The following is a 21,024-nucleotide window of genomic DNA, read 5'->3' as shown; positions in this document are numbered from 1 at the left end:
TTTAATCATATATAAATAATACTAAAATAACTGCTATTATATGAAATAAACAGGCTTATTGGTATTGGCCTAAATAATATATATATATATATTAGTGCTGGGCAACGATTAAATATTTTAATCGCGATTAATCGCATGATTTTTCTGATTAATCGCGATTAATCGCAGAATGCGCAAAATTCAATAATGAAATCAAAAGTAGTGTATTGCGTAATTTTATTCGTTCAAAGTACTGCTGTATGAACAAAAGTGCAATAGAGAATACGAACCGACGTCACACCTCGTTGCATGCCGGGGCGGCGCCGTCATTTTGACAGGATCGCCCTCTATTACTCGTACTGAAATTAATACGGATTCTTGCTTACCTTTTGTTTTTTTTCTGCCATTAAGTGGAACGTTAACATTTTTAATGGTATCGTTTGCAGGGAATAGAAGCTATTTTATCGCATCGCATGATCTTTTTATTTATTTTTTAATTTTTTTCACTGAAGTTTTGTAGAATTTCGTTTACAGTGTTGATCTGTTTACCGTGTCGCACGCTGGACGCTCACTGCTGCTTCAGCCATCGTATGAATATCATCGTATGAATATCCAAATAAATCTATGTAATTAACACACTGAGAAAAGTCGATTCATTTATTTGTTGGAAACGTTTAAATGATGCTTAAACGAGCATATTGAGTAGGCCTACTTGTCATTGTAATTCCCCTTTTCCATGATCACAGATGAGGAGAATCAGAGATTATGGGTCAAATTCAGCGGACAGACGGACACGAACACACTGTATTTTTTATATTTATTTTAACAAATGACAACCACACTAAGCATTTCCCTACCTTTATAAAACCGTTATGAAGAAAATTTATGAAATGCTTACATTTTAAGTGATACTGAAAGTTTATATTTTGGTGTCATCCGTTTTTCTGCATGTGCTTTATTTGTAAAGAGAATTTGGTCTCTTTAATATCAGTCTAAGTGCATTAAGCGTTTTCTTGAGATGACATGAGAGGAAACCGTTTAAGATATAAACGTGTTGCATTCATATTTTGGGCTCATTTGCGTATCTCCACACAGTATGCTTTAATAAACATGTACAGAATTGTTGGTCACATGAAGCGTTTGTTAAGCATTTGAATGTCCCCGTCAAGTTCTGCTAATTCACGACTGCAGTGAGAGTCAGACTCGCAAAGGTAATGTTAATTATTAAACCAAACTAAATCAAAACGTTCAAAAACACTTAGCAATGTGATTCTTTTATTGAGTGATAAGCAGTGGGTACCTTTTTCCATTTTTCTGTCCGCACCAGATATTTTCTTTTTTGCGCTGTAGCTCTCTTAGGCACACAACAAATGCTTTCATTGGTTGAGACGCGTGATGGCGCTCATCCCAAGCAGCCAGTAGCCTACTGATAAACATCCCACCCCTCCTGTGACCCATGGTTTGTGTTGTATTCGGTTGTAGTCTATCTATGTGTATTCAAATGCAGTGAGCAAAGGACTTTCAAAATAAAAAGTACGTTAACGCGCGATAAACTAATTGTCGGCGTTAATTAATTAATGCGTTAACGCGATAAAAACACGTTAACTTGCCCAGCCCTAATATATATATATATATATATATATATAATAAATAACTAAATAAATATTTTATTAGAGCAAAAAGGATTTAAAGCCATGCTGTATTATACAGTATGTGGGTCATTGATGAATAAGGTTTTTAAAAGTGTAAAAACAAAACAAAATGGAGATATAATTGATTTTTAAGTTTTATTAAGTGTTAACAATGAGATTATGTGGTTTTTATAATCAATTAAATCTGCTTTTGTCATTTTTTACAAGATGGACAAAATTTTTCACCAAAAAAGTCATTTGGTTTAACCAAAATTTCAGTTTTACCGAATGACTTTTGGTTTTACCGAATGACGATATTTTCAAACAATGCTAACAGGCTGATATCTAGCAAAAGGACAATCAAACATTTTATATTTAGTAAAGTTTTTAAAATATTACAACATTTTCCATGTTTTATAGCGGTTGCACCGAATGACCTGATGTTTCGGGACATGCATATGATCAAGTGAAAACATGAATTTATCAAATAGTTAAGAGAGAGTTAATTACTTTGCTTCACAACCGTGGTCCTTTGTAGGTGTCTGAATGATGTCACATGATATTGATCACATGACTTGATCAAAAATGGTCCCTTTATATCGGTTACTCCGAATGACATCAATGAAATTCATTTTTCCGGACATTATTTCTCATAACAAAGCAACGACTTCTACACATAATTTTAATACCATTATGGTATTAAAATTATGTTATAAAATCATGCTAGAATAAAAAAATATGTACATTTATTACATTTTAAGATATTTTAATCACAAATTAAATGGCCGTATTGGACGGTTAAACCGAATTACACTTTTGACACTTCAGAATGTCTTTATATGTAGGAAAATATGATTAAAACCTTTTGGATTCAATAAAAGAGATCTAGTTGTACTACCTTACATACTTTGGATGTCATATCTTTGTTTTTTATTATTATTAAGGACTTTGGACAAAAAAATGACTCGTCACGTCATTGACCCAAGTATAGTAATATCTGAAAGGATTGCCTTCATAATACAGCACTGCCTCTCACATGAACCATATTCATATATTCTCAGTGGAACTTGTTGGACGAGTACAATGTCACCTGTCCCAGTATGTGATTTGTTCTTTTGCTGTACATCATGTGCATTCATAAGCCTCTTGCCTGCAGTTGGTGCGTGACAAAGATGACAGTCCTGCCCTTGGCAGCGGGGCGGATGGCGCTGTAGAATAGGTGGGAGCCCACACGAGTGTCGACGGCGCTGAGGGGGTCATCGAGCAGAAGGATGGGTCTCTCGCTGTACAGCGCACGTGCCAGACTCACTCTCTGCCGCTGGCCGCCGCTCAGGTTGGCCCCTCGCTCTCCTATCTGCAGCAGACAATTCAATTCCAGCCACAGTAATGATTACTTTTTCAAGGCCATTTACAATTGAAAAAGTAATATCATACAAGTGATTTGTGCGACCTTGATTGTATTTGTCGAGGTCAGAGATTATAATAATGTAGATACCTCAGTCATGTCGCCATATGGTAGCTCAATAATATCAGGGAATAAACAGCATGCCTCCAGAACAGCATTGTACCTGGTGAGAGATGCTTGCTTAATTTTAGAAGAAAGGCCCGAGTTATTTTTATATGCATGAATACAGCTCCTTACTTTTCCTCAATGTACTGTTTTCCAAACAGGATGTTCTCCCTGAGGGAGTCGTGGAGGATCCAAGCCTGTTGAGCAACATATGCGAATTCTCCATTTACAGCTACGGAGCCGTCGAGAAGGGTCATCTAGACAGAAGGCGAAGAATAAAACCTATACATCTGCTTTCACCCTGCTGAGAAGACCAGCTGGTTTATGTCCAGGCTAGTTTATGATGGTTAAAGGGGTGGTAATAAAATAAATGCTTTTCATTATTTACTCTAATTTCGTGCCAAACCCATATGCTGTTATTTTCTCAGAGGAGTGCTCCTCTTTTCTGTAAAACAACAGCTGTCAAGAACTCCAACGTTATACCATAAAAATGTAATATACGATTTGTGTGCTGGTCATATTATAAATTTGTGTGAAAGTTCACTGATAATCTTCGCTAAATCTCATTCGTCTTCAGATATGTAGCATGTAAATGAATGTAAATGAGATTCGAGCTGCAGTAGAAGGAAAGATTATCAGTGAATAATGACCGACGAAAAGATATTATTTGTAACTAAAGTCCACTGAAGGCGATTCATCAGAACCCAAGTGCAGTTTAACCATGGTGACAACATGAACAGAATAAAATGATGACTTGACATGACTATGAACATAAACATAAACCACAACCACTAAACTCGGCTCAGACCTTCAGACTGTCTGACTCGGTGTGTTGTATCTTTTCATACTGATCTAACTTTTTAATTAAATGGATGATCAAAACTACAAAAAGTCCCATAGACTTTCATTGAGGGGGTCAAAACCTTTGTACAATAAGACTTATAGAGTATTTAAGCTATCATTAGCAAAGCTTAACGACTATCCTAGAACAACATGCTAAAACATGCTAGAAACGTGCTAATTCATGCTATTAATGTGCTAAAACATGCTGGCAACAGGTTAATGCATGCTAGCAATCTGCTAAAACATGTTAACAACATGTTAATTCATGTTATCAGAATGCTAAAACATGATACCAACATTATAAAAATGATAACATGTTAGATCATGCCAGCAACATGTTAATTCATACTAGCAAAATGCTAAACATGCTAGCAACATAATTAATGTTAGCATGTTAAAACAATTTAGCTACATGCTAATTCATGCTAGGACATGCTATCAATGTGTGCAAACATACTAACAACATGATACTTAATGTTAGCATGTTAAAACAAGTTAACTACATGCTAATTCATGCTAGCAATGTGTGAAAACATACTAGCAACATGATAATTAATGTTAGCAACATGTCAAAACATGCTAGCAAAATGCTAATTTGTGCTATCAACAAGCTAAACAGGCTAACAACATGTTAATTCATGTTATCAGCATGCTAAAACATGATAGCAACATTATAAAAATGATAACATGTTAGATCATTAAATCATACTTGCAAAATGCTAAACATGCAAGCAACATCCTAAAAATTCTAGCGACATGTTAATCCATGCTAGAAACATGCTAATTCATGCTAGCAAAATGCTAATTCATGCTATCGACATGTTAATAAATGCTTGGAAAATGTTAATTCATGTTATCAGAATGTTAAAAAATGCTAGCAACATCCTAAAAATGCTAGCAACATATTAATTCATGCTATCAACATGCTAGCAGCATATTAATGCTGCTAAGACATGCTAGCAATGTGTGAAAACATGCTAACTACATGATAATTAATGTTAGCAACATGTTAAAACATGCTAGCCACATGCTAATTCCTGCTAGCAACGCGCTAAAACGTTCAAACAATATGCTAATTCGTGTTAGCAACATGTTAAAACATGATAATTAATGCTATCAATGTGCTAAAACTTGTTAATTCATGCTAGCTATGGTTGTCTGTCTTTCTTTTTTTCCCACATCATTAAATTTAAAGCTTATAAAACTTTCAAACATTCATACGGCTTTGTCAAGCCAACATCAAAGTTTGTCTACAAACTTTTCAATGTAGTTTATTTTAAAATATAATTTATTTCTGTGATGAAAGCTGAATTTTCAGCATCATTACTCCAGTGTTCAGTGTCACATGATCCTTCAGAAATCATTCTGATATGATGATTTCTTATTGTCAATGCTGAAAACAGTTGTGCAAAGTTCAAAAGTACAGCATTTATTTGAACCTTGTAACATCCTAAATATCATTACTGACAATTCTAATGCCTCTTTGCTGAATAAAATTATTAATTTCTAAAAAAAAAACCAAAAAAAAAAACAATCTGACCCCAAACCATTGAATGGTAGTGCATGTAATGTCTCACCTGTCCCAGGAGAGCAGATAACAGTGAGCTCTTTCCACTGCCAACTCCACCACAAACCCCCACCAGTGAGCCCTGGACGCACAGCGCAGAAAGCAGGCCGTCAGAATACATCACAGATAGTTTATGAAAATAGAGTGAGTTTTGTTATGAAAAAACTACACAAACCCTCTCTTTATGAACGGTTTTCCTGCAAGCAAGGGTTAAGTCGCCTACGAAAACCTTGTTTTCAAAACACATCTGACCTTTGACACTGAACTATGTAGTGAACGTGATACCTCACATGGAATGGTAAAAATATGCTGACAGTACCTTCCGGATGCTCAGCTCCATGCGGTGCAGGGTTTTGTGCATTGGCGGGCGGATGCTCTGGGTTGAGGAGATGGTGCTCTGCGGGCTCTCCTGCTCCATGTGTGTGAGAAGGTGCTCTGCGTTGGGTTCCTCGCTCTTTCCTTTGCTCTCCTCTGTGACTATGTACAATCTCAGTTTCTCCCTCCTCAAAACTCTCCTCATGCCTCCTCTTTTCTGCTGAACATGGCTCTTTTTTTTCTTCTTCTCCCAGACCAGCGTAGCATCTTTAAACTCCACTGCATTACAGGGATCTTCTGTTTTGATCGAGATCTGCTGCCTATCCTCCATCATGAAGAGCTTCTGTGGGTATAAGTGGAGGCATTAACACCGGGAACAACAAACCTGTTTGAAGGAATAGTTCTCATATAATAAAAATTTTGAGTCACACTTTACACTGTGTTTCAAATTATTATGCAAGTGACATATCTGTAGGATTTCAGTACAATAAACATTCAGATTTTACTTTTTCAAAGAAAGTGTTTGTTTTATTTTCCATATCTTTTTAGATAACTGGTATCAATCTCAGACAGGTTTGTTGAGTAGTTTGCCAGGTCTACTTAGGTAAATGGAAAGCCTACTTAAAGAGGCTGTTCCACATTATTAAAGGGATAGTTCACCCAAAAATGAAAATGTGATGTTTATCTGCTTACCCTCAGCGCAGCCAAGATGTAGGTGACTTTGTTTCTTCAGTAGAACACAAATGATGATTTTTAACTCCAACCGTTGCCGTCTGTCAGTCACATAATGCGTGTCAATGGGAACACAATCTATAAGAGTCAAAAAAACATGCACAGACAAATCCAAATAAAACCCTTCGGCTCGTGACGACACATTGATGTCCTAAGACACGAAACGATCGGTTTGTGCGAGAAACCGAACAGTATTTATATACTTTTTTACCTCTAAAACACAACTATGTCCAACTGCCCTGCACATCCTGTTAGTGAGGTCAAGAAACACGTTCTGATGACGGAAGTGATGTCTCACGCTTTGCTTCAATGAGTGCTAGACATCACTTCCATTGTCAGAGCGCGATCAGACCTCACTAACCGAATGCTGAACGCAGTTGGACATAGTGGTGTTTTAGAGGTAAAAAATTATATAAATACTGTTCGGTTTCTTACACAAACAGATCGTTTCGTGTCTTAGAACATCAATGTGTCGTCACGAGCCGCAGGGTTTAATTTGAGTTTGTCTGTGCATGTTTTTTTTACTCTTATAGACAAAGTTCCCATTGACACGCATTATACAACTGACAGACCGCAACGGTTGGAGTTAAAAATCATCATTTGTGTTCTACTGAAGAAACAAAGTAATCTACATCTTGAGACTGTCCTCCAAAAAAAACGACCCTATAGGTCATTTTTCAAGCACCTTATTATGACCTATATTTACGTTTTGAAGTCATGCGCCCTCTAGCGGGCATAAAAATAATGACAGTATCGTGTTACGTCTGTCGTCATGAAATGACGTATGACTGTCATTACCAATCAAAATGCGTGTTCATTTAAATGTAATATGTGGACATTTTACACCATTTCTCCTATTTACATTTAGCTATTTAACTATTAACAACTACACTCACCCCACCCCTAAACCTAACCTTAGTGATTTATAGTGCATAGACACTTTATGAGCACATGCATTCCCTGGGATCGAACCCATGATCGCATGATCACATGATCACATGATTGCATATTGTTATTGCAATGCTCTACCAAATGAGCTACGCGAAACCCGAAACATGACACAGCTAAAAGGGAACAATGCATTAAAATGAAAGTGTCCTGTTGTCGAAAGGGCTGCAATTTTAGCAAATGCTCCTATGGGTCGTATTTCATGCATTACAATGAAAGTGTCCTGCTGTCGATAGGGGCGCCACTTTAGTAAACGCTCCTATGGGTCTTCTCTTATGGGAAGTGACAAATGACCTATATGGTCATATTGGTTGGAGAACATGTTGTACATCTTGGATGCCCTGGGGGTAAGCAGATAAACATCAAATTTTCATTTTTGGGTGAACTAACCCTTTAAGCAAGTCACATTTCTCATGCAATATGGTGAGGAAGACAGATCTTACTGAAGATGAAAAGCATGAAATGGTGCAAAAGGCATGAAAACAACTAATATTGTGTGAAAACTGAATGGAGATTATCGAACTATCATAAGATTTGTGAGTAATTTACAGCACAAGAGAACTCGGTGGAAAGAACCTCTTTAAGTAGGGTTTCCATTTACCTAAGTAGACGTGGCAAACTACTCAACGAACCTGTCTGAGATTGATACCAGTTATTTAAAAAGATATGGAAAATAAAACAAACAAACACTTTCTTTGAAAAAGTAAAATCTGAACTGAAATCCTACTGATATGTAACTTGCATAATAATTTGGAACACAGTGTAGTTTAGGGTCCAATTCGCACTTTTAACTATGACTCTGCTGCTTAATAGTAAGTAAGGTAGTTGTTAAGTTTAGGTATTGTTCCACTGAAAGCAATTAATGTTTTGAAAAACATGAGGGTGAGAAAATAACAGCAGATCAGCCGTTTCTGTTTCTTTTGTGTGTGTGGATGTGCTTTTGACCTGAAATCGTTTCACTGCCACAGAGCCCTCGGATAAAGCACGCACTGCTAAGGGCGTGACCTTTAGAGCAAAGGTCATGGAGTTGAAAACAGCAACAACAGTGAAGGCCTGTGTGTTGTGACAGAAATGAAAACAGGTCTCTGTGAGTTCAAGTTCGCTGTTGTTTATGAGCCTTGGCTAGAAAGCGAAAAGCAGAAATATGGCTTAACCTGTGCTGCCGTGAGATCATAACCCAGAGACATGTGAAGAGTGAACGTGCACACGCTGGCTATCACCACCACGACTGGAGCCACGCCCACCGTCAGGCTCTGAACACAGCCGGCCCACTCCAGTATCCTCCTCTCTTCTGATCGAACCTCTGGAGACACAAACAGAGGAGTCGTCAAATAAGCAAGAGAACCATTTTCTGTCAGTGTTTGAGCTTGACAACTGTACTGCTAACAGGGGAGACTCTCAAATTGTCCTGGGCTCAGTTGAATAAACTGCTAGTCATTTAATATTTGCATTAAGACTGATTACAACATTGCGCAACAGGAAAATGTATAATAATAATAATAATAATAATAAATAAATAAATTAAGAACTGTACACAATTAACACAAATAACTTGACTTAAGCTAAAAAAAAAAAAAAAAATTCTAATTAATTTTTTATCATTAAAATAATGTAAGTGAAAAATATTTTGGACTGAGCATTACAACAAACTTGTAGCAAATCAGCAGTAGGGGGTGTGTCCACTCATGATGGGGGAGGAGAGAGTTAGTCAATCAGCAGTAGGGGGAAGTATACACTCAAGATGAAGGAGGAGAGAAAGTGAGCCAATCAGCAGTAGGGGGCATGTCCACTTATGATGATGGAGAGAGAGGGCGTGTCCACTCATGATGGGGGAGGAGAGAGTTAGTCAATCAGCAGTAGGGGGTGTGTCCACTCATGGTGGAGGAGGAGAGAGAGTGAGCCAATCAGCAGCAGGGGGCATGTCCACTTATGATGATGGAGAGAGAGGGCGTGTCCACTCATGATGGGGGAGGAGAGAGTTAGTCAATCAGCAGTAGGGGGTGTGTCCACTCATGGTGGAGGAGGAGAGAGAGTGAGCCAATCAGCAGCAGGGGGAAGTATACACTCAAGATGAAGGAGGAGAGAAAGTGAGCCAATCAGCAGTAGGGGGCATGTCCACTTATGATGATGGAGAGAGAGGGCGTGTCCACTCATGATGGGGGAGGAGAGAGTTAGTCAATCAGCAGTAGAGGGTGTGTCCACTCATGGTGGAGGAGGAGAGAGAGTGAGCCAATCAGCAGTAGGGGGCATGTCCACTTATGATAATGGAGAGAGAGTGAGCCAATCAGCAGTAGGGGGCATGTCCACTTATGATGATGGAGAGAGAGGGCATGTCCACTCATGATGGGGGAGGAGAGAGTTAGTCAATCAGCAGTAGGGGGTGTGTCCACTTATGATGATGGAGAGAGAGGGCGTGTCCACTCATGATGGGGGAGGAGAGAGTTAGTCAATCAGCAGTAGAGGGTGTGTCCACTCATGGTGGAGGAGGAGAGAGAGTGAGCCAATCAGCAGTAGGGGGCATGTCCACTTATGATAATGGAGAGAGAGTGAGCCAATCAGCAGTAGGGGGCATGTCCACTTATGATGATGGAGAGAGAGGGCATGTCCACTCATGATGGGGGAGGAGAGAGTTAGTCAATCAGCAGTAGGGGGTGTGTCCACTCATGGTGGAGGAGGAGAGAGAGTGAGCCAATCAGCAGCAGGGGGAAGTATACACTCAAGATGAAGGAGGAGAGAAAGTGAGCCAATCAGCAGTAGGGGGTGTGTCCACTCATGATGGGGGAGGAGAGAGAGTGAGCCAATCAGCAGTAGGGGGCGTGTCCACTTATGATGGGGAGGAGAACGAGTGAGCCAATCAGCAGGAGGGGGTGTGTCTACTCATGATGGGGGAGGAGAGAGCCAATCAGCAGTAGGGGGCATGTCCACTTATGATGGGGAGGAGAAAGAGAGAGCCAATCAGTAGGAGGGGTGTGTCCACTCATGACGAGGGAGGAGAGAAAGTGAGCCAATCAGCAGTAGGGGGCGTGTCCACTCATGACGAGGAAGGAGAGTGAGCCAATCAGCAGGAGGGGGCGTGTCCACTCATGACGAGGGAGGAGAGTGAGCCAATCAGCAGGAGGGGGTGTGTCCACATGATGAGGCAGGAGAAGGAGTCAGTCAATCAGCAGTAGGGGGCGTCTTGCGCATGACATGGTATTCAAGTTAAAAAAAAAGTTCAACTTTTAAAAAGCGCATCTCTAGACCTACATTTTGCATTTTTAACAGCAAAAACGTATTCTGTGTGAACCAGCCTTAAGGGAGTCAGTTCGGTTATATAATGCATTAGTTATTCTCTCTTGAAACTGGACTGTGTATGAACAGAACCATATTTAGTGCTCCAAACAAGACTGGAAAACTGTGTGAATGTAGCCGTATTGTGTTTCCGTCCTACAATGTACTTTCTAATTTACAGGAGCCAAACTATGTCCAATCCGGCGGTAACACTGAGAAGTGCGACTGTAACGGAAGACAGATTGTAATCATAAATGGGATGTTGCAGTAGATGGGAATGTTGAGGCACTGGATGGTGTCCAAGTGCCCCATTTCACCCTCCTTCTGCTGCATTAATATTTGTCTTCCGACTGCCCACAAGCTGGCACATTCATTCAGTGCCGCTCTCTGGCTCATGGCCAAAATGTTTTGCTGCTGGTCTAAACAACCAGAAGCACTGGACGTAATCTCTGAAAACATTGCTGGATCTCCATATTTCAGATATAGAAGATGTTAATCTATGCAGGTTGTGATATTTTATTCATAAATGCATGCAAAAAAAAAAAGAAAGTGTAAATAGAAGACAGAAGGTCATGCATCCTTCATTTCTGCTCAGCTACATAACAGGCAATATTTGATGTGAAAATGGATTATTAAAGCAGTATATCCTATTTAAAGTTTTAAATCAATCCTTGCCTACATATACAGTGAATTTTTGAACAAACAAGTACCATTTGTTATAAAGAAAGGATAGTACAAGCAAACTTTAAAGAAAACATTTTACTGAAAGAGGTTATAAATAATACATTTATGACTAAATATACCATTCAAAGTCATATTTGGTTTATGTCATGTACTGCACCTGCAATTACTAGATTTGATATTTCGTTTTCTATGCAATGATTCAATAGTTCATATATTTTTAAAAGGGTGACTTAAGTGTTTTTGAAAAAAGTCTCTTCTGCTCACAAAAAATACAGTTAAAAACAGTAATATTGTGAAATATTATTACAATTTTTACAATATATTATTCTAATATATGATGAATTGGTGCTAAAGAAACTTATTGAAAACAGTTTCTTAACTGCTTAATATTTTATTCAGGATTCTTTGATTAATAAAAAAGTAAAAAAAAAAAAAACAAAAAAAAAAAAAAAGCATTTATTTGAAATAGAAATCTTTTGCAACTTTATAAATGTCTTTACTGTCACTTTTGATCAATTTAATGCTCAATGCTCAATCAATCGCTGAATAAAAGTGTTCATTTCTTTCAAAATGAAAAAGAAAAAAACGTACTGACCCCAAACCTTTGAATGGTATTGTATATGCACGTCACCCATATTATTATCTAACATTCAACAGTCAAACCGCTCCAAAGGCATCATGGAATAAAGAGCGCTAAATGCTTTGCAAATGAATCTTGAAGCTCAGGGACTGTCAGGACATTTCAGTGACTGAGGAATGAGGAAGGACAGAGCCAAGACAGTGGATTAGGAAACTTGAGATTGTTCCTTTGAATGCAGTGTAAAGCCACAGAGATGATCCTTTGATTTCCATGGAGACTATGACATCTCAGCGCTCAGACAAACAGGAAGTGAGCATATAATGATGGTGACTGAGTCAGTCCAACTGTGTGAGTGGGTGTAGTTGAGCGCTGTCTTACTTTGGATGTTTTGGGCGAACACCATCTCCCAGCAGTACATCTTAATGAACTTAATACAGCCCAGGATCTCATTCATGAGTCGGACGCGCCGGTCCGTAACCACCACACACTTCTTGCGGAAATACGCTGTCATGCGGGAGGCCAGCATCTGTGGGAAATAATTATTATGTGAAGAACAACCTGTACAGTCAGTCACAAGGCTACAGTGTGTCCTGACACAAAGGGAAATCCCCCGGGTAAAACTATTAATGTACGGCACAAAAATTACAGAATGTTCAGATTTTCTGCTTAAGTACATTTTTGTGACCTTTTAATGCAGCCCAAATGACATCTAAACTACTGCCGCATGCATGAAACCCTCTTCCCTGGCATGCCCATCATAACATTACCATATTTTAAAATATAATTGAATCTGGCTTCTTCATATTTTGTTATTAAATGAGTTTAGAAGACCTTTTGACTTCCAGTCTTAAAGCTTCAGGCAATTTTTAGCTAGTCTGGATGGTTATATTTTAAATGTCTCTACATATAAGAGGATCCTGAATTCAATTCTGAACTATATGTGATTTCTCATTTTAGAGCTGCATTCTGAACTCTTTGTAAGCTCCCAGCAAGACGCTATTGGAGTAGTCAAATCTAGATGTTACAAATGCATTAAAAAGTTTCTCATCGTCAGAAGGACAGAGAATATCACACACTCACATGGTTCTGAGGATAAGATGCTGTTTCAGTAACAATGCTAATGTGTTTTTTAAAACTGAGGTCACTGCTGTCAAACATGATTCCTAAGTTCTTGACCTGATTACTGGATTTTAGATATGGAGCAATAGATGTTCTCCGTGCGTCATTACAGATAACAAGTACATCTGTCTTATCTTTGTTTAGCTGTAGAATGTTTTGTGACATCCACAGTTTTATGCTTTCTATGCAGTTCAGCAGGGTGGAAAATGAAAACCTGGTGCAAGAGTTGCATGTCATATGCATACTGGTGAAAGGAAATATTGTACTGATTAAATACACCAGCTAAAAGAAGCATGTATAGGTTAAACTTTAGAGGACCCAAAATTGAGCCTTGAGGAACACCATATAACGTAACATCAGGGGGTGTAGGTATCCAGTGCAATATAGCTGCTTAAGTAGGATCTGAAGTAGTCTAAGACAGGACCTGACAGACCCAACCCAGTTCTGAAGTCGGTCGGGTAGAATCTCATGATCAACGATGTCAAAAGCAGCACTCGGATCTAAACGGGAATGCCAAATAAACCAAACAGTCCCATCATTTAAAATCTTAATCAAAGCTGTTTCTGTGCTGTGGTTTGCACATTTGAGCTGTATGGATGGACATTATTTTTCAATAATTTAACCAATAAATGGAAGATTACAGATTTGTCTGTTGTTACTGAGGACAGTAACTGGGTCAATGTAACGTGACGGGTCATTTTTTTTGTCTAAGGGCCTTAATAATATTAAAACACCAAGATATGACATCCAAAGTATGTAAGGTAGTACATAGATCTCTTTTATTGAATCCAAAAGGTTTTAATTATATTTTGCTACATATAAAGGTATTTTAAAGATTTTGAAGTGTCAAAAGGTCATTCGGTTTAACCGTCCAATACAGCCATTTTATTTGTGATTAAAATATCTTAAAATGTAATAAATGTATATATTTTTTATTCTGGCATGATTTTATAACATCATATATCAACATAGTGCAAAATGGTATTAAAATTATGTGTAGAAGTCGTTGATTTGTTATGAGAAATAATGTCGGGAACAATTCATGTCATTTTGAGTAACCGATATAAAGGGACCATTTTGCATTAAATCATGTGGTCAATATCATGTGACAGGATGTGACATCATTCAGACACCTGCAAAGGACCACATGCTCATGAAGCAAAGTAACTAACTCTCTCTTAACTATTTGATAAATTCATGTTTTCTCTTGATCATACGCATGTCCCGAAACATCAGGTCATTTGGTGCAACCGCTATAAAACATGGAAAATGTTGTGATATTTTAAAAACTTGTACTAAATATTAAATGTTTGATTGTCATTTTGTTAGATATCAGCCTGTTAAAATTGTTTTAAAATATCGTCATTCGGTAAAACCAAAAGTGTATAACGGTAAAAGTGAAATTTTGGTTAAACCCAGATTTTTTGTGACAAATTTGTAAAAAAAAAATGACAAAATCAGTGTTAATTGATCATAAAAACCACATAATCTCATTGTTAACACTTTATAAAACTTCAAAATTAATTAAATCTCCATTTTGTTTTTTTTACACTTTTGTTCGTCAATGACCCAACTACAGTAGGTGCCTAACAATTACAGTTTTCTCTATGAATCTTGCTTCAATATGTCTGGTAATAAGCAGTTTATAACTGTTTTGAGAAATTTAGTGGGTAACGGGTCGAGAAAGCAGCTAGAGGAATTCATGCGTGATTTGATGTGTTTAAGTATATTGAGGCTGACAGCTTAATTTTTTGATCAGATTGATTGAGGTGTTTACATAAAGTCTTTTCAGTCCAATTAGGCCATCAATCCAATTACAATAATTTTTGCTATCAAACTGTCCTCTAAGGAAATCTATGTCACATGTGAGGAAAAGGAAAAAAAAGTGATCTGAGCCACATTCAGATTCGTTAACATATCCTGTAAATGCATTCAATTCATTACCAAAAGCATTAGATATGCTTATCTTACCATGGTGGGATAGAAGATGATAAAAATGGCTGATCCCACAAGTGCAGTTGGTCCTAAGAAATAGGTGGTGTATGACAGACCCAGAATTCCAACAAGAGGCCCTCCGGCCAGCAGACAGCCCACTGAGACCGCCTCATACAGACGCTGTCCATCACTGGAGCAAATGTTTACCAGCTGAAAGAGTAAACAGTATGAGTCACTCAAAACTAAAACATGCCATGCACCACCATGCATTATAGCACTCAGACCTCACAAACACACACCCATTGCGGTTTTAAAGGGCTAAAAGCACACGTGACGAGCCATGAAAAGAGGGCTAAAACTACATAGAGGACCTGAACCCTCTCAGATGTTATTTTTCCTCTACATTCGAGCAAACAAGGCATGTCCTGAGAAGCTGTTCTCTCAATATTGAAATTCTTAGTGGAGAAACTTGCTTATAAGAGTGCTGTTCCTAATGATAGTTTACTATTTATTATGGGAGTATTAACACACAGCTCACCTCTCCTGTGCTGACGTCTTTAGTGCTGCGTAGTCGGAGGATCTTCTGGAAGGCAAAAGTGAGCGCGGCTCCCCTGAGGCGTGCGGCCGTGCGGTAGTTGACAGCCCACATGAAAGCCAGAGACCAGGAGCGTGTCAGTTCCATGAGGAAAATCCCCCCGACCAAAGCCAGGCCGTACGGCAGCTTCACCTCTGAGCATTGAGAATACTCGAGCAGGGCTCGGATCAGCAGAGCCTGAGAATAACATGGCACAACAAGGATGCTGAGGGAGGAGACAGGTGTACAAAGACTTTTCAGAGCATTTTTTTATTTGAACAGAATCAAAATTACATGAGAATGGTTTCAGAGGTGAGCTTTGAGGTTTTAAATGGTATCAGAACATCCTCTGACTTCTGCTGGGGTCATGAATCAAACACTGCTCATAGGAAAACACCTTTTCTTTAACTCTGTCTCAAAATATTATATACAGGTTAATGACGTGACACGTCTTTTTTTGTCCAAAGGCCTTAATAATAATAAAAAGCAAAGATATGACATCCAAAGTATGTGAGGTAGTACAATTAGATCTCTTTTATTGAATTCAAAAGGTTTTAATTATATTTTGCTACATATAAAGGTATTTTAAAGATTTGTCAAAAGGTCATTCGGTTTAACCGTCCAAAGGCCAATACGGTCATTTCATTTGTATTTTAAATATCTTAAAATGTAATACATTTATATATTTTTTATTCTGGCATGATTTTATAACATCATATATCAACATTGTGCAAAATTGTATTAAAATTATGTGTAGAAGTCGTTGCTTTGTTATGAGAAAGAATGTCCGGAAAAATGAATTTCATTGATGTCATTTGGATTAACCGATATAAAGGGACCATTTTGGATCAAGTCATGTGATCAATATCATGTGACAGGATGTGACATCATTCAGACACCTGCAAAGGACCACATGTTCATGAAGTAAAGTAACTAACTCTCTCTTAACTATTTGAAAAATTCATGTTTTCACTTGTTCATACGCATGTCCTGAAACATCAGGTCATTCGGTACAACTGCTTTAAAACATGGAAAATGTTGTAATATTTTAAAAACTTGTACTAAATATAAAATGTTTTGCTAGATATCAGCCTGTTAGCATTTTTTGAAAATATCGTCATTCGGTGTAACCAAAAGAGTCATTCGGTAAAAACGAAATTTTGGTTAAACCGAATAAATATTTGCTGTCAAATTTTGTCCATCTTGTAAAAAATGACAAAATCAGTGTTAATTGATTATAAAAACCACATAATCTCATTGTTCACACTTAATAAAACTTCAAAATTAATTATGTCTCCATTATGTTTATGTATTATTCGTCAATGACCTATATATACATGTAAATAATATTCAGTAAGGACCCATTACATTCATCAGAAGAGACAGCAAAAGGTATTATCTTTTGTACTTTCTATTGATTAAAGTATCTTAAAAAAAATTAATCACACTTTCCACAAAAATATGAAGCAGCACAACTGTTTTCAACATTGATAATAATCAGAAATGTTTCTTGAGCATCAAATCATCATATTAGAATGATTTCTGACACTGAAGACTGGAGTAATGTCAGCTTTTATCACAGGAATAAATTACAGTTTACAATATATTACAATAGAAAGCAGTTGTTTAAAGCTGTGGGAAAGAGTGGTGAGGGAATATTCAATTTCTGACAAGAAAAGAGCATTCAAATTGACTGCAAATAAATGAGCGTGCTGCAGAGACAATGACTGACCCGTGCAACGCTAAACAAAACAACGCAAGGAAATAAGTGTGCTATTTTGTAACATGTAATCCCTGATAATGCTATTAAGCGAATGCTGTCAGGGGCATGTGCAGCCTTGTGTGGAGAAATAAAATTAACAGCTGCGCTCCCAACAGCGACGCAGTAAGAAACTCCCAGCTACACCAAAATAAATCCCCTCATAGTGAAACTAATAAGATCAAAAATGTGTTTTTTTTGGGGAGAATTTTCTAATCCTAACTCTAAATCACTCTTTGTTGAATAAAAATCTAAGCTCATTTGGCAACAAAATATAAAGCAGCAGGCAATAACTTGAATAATATGAATAACACGCCCCCTGGACCATGGAATATCCAGCCACACGTCACAATCCTGTGGATTAAGTAAGAGAAAGTATGAAAAAACCTTTGCTTTCCATTATAAATTTAATTTTGAATCAGCATGAGCTGCAAATATAATCTCTCAAATTTATCCGTTGAATACGAAACTGTTCATAATTGTGTGCAGGTATGTTTTCTGTGTGTCCTGAACCATCAAAGTTCATGGGCGCGCTTCCATTACACTACATTCATTATTATGCACATTTAAAGGCACAATTCATCCATAAAACAAACTTCCCATCATTATTTTCTCACCCTCACGTCATTGCATTTCTTCCAAGGAACACACACACACACACACACAAATCTTTTTTTTTTCATCCAACAAGAATTCATGATGATCACTGACTGTCAAGATCCAAATAGGAAGTGAGTCACACAAAGATATTACAACATAATGATTACATACAGTATATAACGTTTTCTGTCCTTTTGGATCTTGGAAGCCTGTGATCACTATGAATATGTTATAGAAAAAGTCTGTCAGGATTCTTAAACATTGTCCATTTGTTTATTATTTATGGGTAAACTATCCCTGTAAGTTAGGGTCTGGATAGAGGAACAGGTCAAAGGTCAGCATGCAAGTAAACCCAAACCCTGGGGCTGGTTGCATAAACTGTTAAGACTTCAGTCATTTTTTATTTCTTTAAGACTGTTCATATCTTTTTTAACTCTGTTACATAAAAACGTAGATTGGTCACATTAGATGGGCCATTGACGAGTAAGGTTTTTAAAAGTGTTTAATTAATTTTGAAGCTTTATTATGTGTTAACAATGAGATTATGTGGTAATTATAGTCTTTTGTCATTTTTTACAAGATGGATCACCAAAAAAGTCATTCGGTTTAACCAAAATTCGACATAGCCTAATTAATTTTGAAGTTTTATTAAGTGTTAACAATGACATAATGTGTTTTTTATCATCAATTAACACTGATTTTGTCATTTTTTACAAGATGGACAAAATTTGTCACCAAAAAGTCATTCATTTTAACCAAAATTTCGGTTGTACCGAATGACTATATTTTCAAACAATGCTAACAGGCTGATATCTAGCAAAAGGACAATCAAACATTTAATATTTAGTACAAATTTTTATAATATTACAACATTTTCCATGTTTTATAGTGGTTGTACCGAATGACCTGATGTTTCGGGACATGCGTATGATCAAGTGAAAACATGAATTTTTGAAATAGTTAGTTACTGTACTTCATGAGCATGTGGTCCTTTGCAGGTGTCTGAATGATGTCACATCCTGTCACATGATATTGATCACATGACTTGATCAAAAATGGTCTCTTTATATTGGTTACTCCGAATGACATCAATGAAATTAATTTTTCCCAACATTATTTCTCATTCTCAACAAATCAACGACTTCTACACATAATTTTAACACCATTTTGCACTATGTTGATATATGATGTTATAAAATCATGCCAGAATAAAAAATATATACATTTATTACATTTTAAGATATTTTAATCAGAAATGAAATGGCTGTATTTGGATGGTTAAACCGAATGACCTTTTGACACTTCAAAATCTTTAAAATACCTTTATATGTTGCAAAATATAATTAAAACCTTTTGGATTCAATAAAAGAGATCTAGTTGTACTACCTTACATACTTTGGATGTCATATCTTGGTGTTTTAATATTATTAAGGCCCTTAGACAAAAAAAATGACCCGTCACGTTACATTGACCCAGTTACTGTCCTCAGTAACAACAGACAAATCTGTAATCTTCCATTTATTGGTTAAATTATTGAAAAATAATGTCCATCCATACAGCTCAAATGTGCAAACCACAGCACAGAAACAGCTTTGATTAAGATTTTAAATGATGGGACTGTTTGGGTTATTTGGCATTCTTGTTTAGATCCGAGTGCTGCTTTTGACATCGTTAATCATGAGATTCTACCCGACCGACTTCAGAACTGGGTTGGGTCTGTCAGGTCCTGTCTTAGACTACTTCAGATCCTACTTAAGCAGCTATATTGCACTGTATACCTACACCCCCTGATGTTACGTCATATGGTGTTCCTCAAGGCTCAATTTTGGGTCCTCTAAAGTTTAACCTATGCATGCTTCTTTTAGCTGGTGTTTTTTATTATTATTAAGGCCTTTGGACAAAAATAATACCTGTCATTTACTTGACCCAGATACATAAAAGTAAGACTGGTTGTCTCTTGGTTAATACTGGTTATAAAAGTTCTTGAGACACACATTGCATCCGAAACCGAATACTTCCATACTATTTAGTATGCAAAAAACAGTACACCAAAAGAGTAGTATGTCCAAATACATAGTATTCAAAAAACAGTAGGTGAAAAGACTCTGGATGACCTACTACTTCCGGCGAGATTCTGAAGTGCGCATTCGATGACACTTTACTATCCCATGAGGCCACGGGAGAGGATTTATTAATGGAAGCGAAGCAACATGGTACAACATGGTGGATGTAGTATGTTCGAATTTCATTCATACTACACACATTCATACCATATAGAGCATACTTTTTAACAGTCGCAAAGTAAATTCAGACTCAAATGTAATACTTACTCAGACAGTATTTGATTTCAGATGCAGCATTTGTGCGTTTATGCAACTGGCCCCAGCAGGTCAGATTTGTCAGAAGGAAAATGAGGAAAAATAGAACTCACAGGTCCAACAAATCCAGCCACCATGGCAATGAGCAGGGAGAAGATGGCCACCAGCATACGGGTCTGACAGAACCTCCATAACACCCGGGACAGAGACGCATCCTTCCCCCGCCGCTTGAGCTCCTCGTGCCAAAGCCACTCCAGTCTGAATGATGCATTAAAACACATGCATTTTAAACTACATGGCAAGTAAGTAGACTGTTTATTAAAACCTCTAAATGCATGTTATTAATGAATGTGATATTATTGTGTACAATTCATCCATGCATATGTTTTTATAATATTTATTTATTGCCAGGTTTCAGAGACAAAGCTTAAGCCTAGAGCTGTTTCAACAGATGCACACCAGTGATGTTTTTTCTAAGGCACGCTTATAAAAGCTACTTAAATGTCCTAATTGAACTAAGGCTTAATCCTGGCTAAATCTGAGAAACTGGGCTTTAATGTCTTGACTTAATCAGAATGTGATAACTGGATGTTCCCTTGAAAGCGACAGACTTCTCTCTGGCGACATATGCATTTTAGTCGCTTAACACCCCAATCAAAA

General features: G+C 37.4%; 1 protein-coding gene across 3 annotated transcripts in view; it reads right to left on the bottom strand.

The window, feature by feature from the left end:
* The window catches only part of wu:fb13g09 (ATP-binding cassette sub-family C member 5), a 54,585-nt gene that overhangs the window by 24,008 nt on the left and 9,553 nt on the right, over window positions 1-21,024 (bottom strand). For all 3 annotated transcript variants that reach the window (XM_067385006.1, XM_067385005.1, XM_067385007.1), the window contains 11 exons: window positions 20,478-20,622; window positions 15,652-15,885; window positions 15,150-15,323; window positions 12,438-12,585; window positions 8,680-8,828; window positions 8,471-8,578; window positions 5,850-6,188; window positions 5,541-5,612; window positions 3,253-3,377; window positions 3,106-3,178; window positions 2,761-2,964 (listed from right to left, as the gene is read on the bottom strand). In XM_067385006.1, coding sequence (XP_067241107.1) covers window positions 2,761-2,964; window positions 3,106-3,178; window positions 3,253-3,377; window positions 5,541-5,612; window positions 5,850-6,188; window positions 8,471-8,578; window positions 8,680-8,828; window positions 12,438-12,585; window positions 15,150-15,323; window positions 15,652-15,885; window positions 20,478-20,622 — 1,771 coding nt within the window. The remainder of the gene's footprint in view (window positions 1-2,760; window positions 2,965-3,105; window positions 3,179-3,252; window positions 3,378-5,540; window positions 5,613-5,849; window positions 6,189-8,470; window positions 8,579-8,679; window positions 8,829-12,437; window positions 12,586-15,149; window positions 15,324-15,651; window positions 15,886-20,477; window positions 20,623-21,024) is intronic.

Source organism: Chanodichthys erythropterus, chromosome 1 (assembly GCF_024489055.1).
Source record: "Chanodichthys erythropterus isolate Z2021 chromosome 1, ASM2448905v1, whole genome shotgun sequence".
In the NCBI taxonomy this organism is placed as follows: Eukaryota; Metazoa; Chordata; class Actinopteri; order Cypriniformes; family Xenocyprididae; genus Chanodichthys; species Chanodichthys erythropterus.
This window is presented reverse-complemented; position numbering and strand designations above follow the sequence as displayed.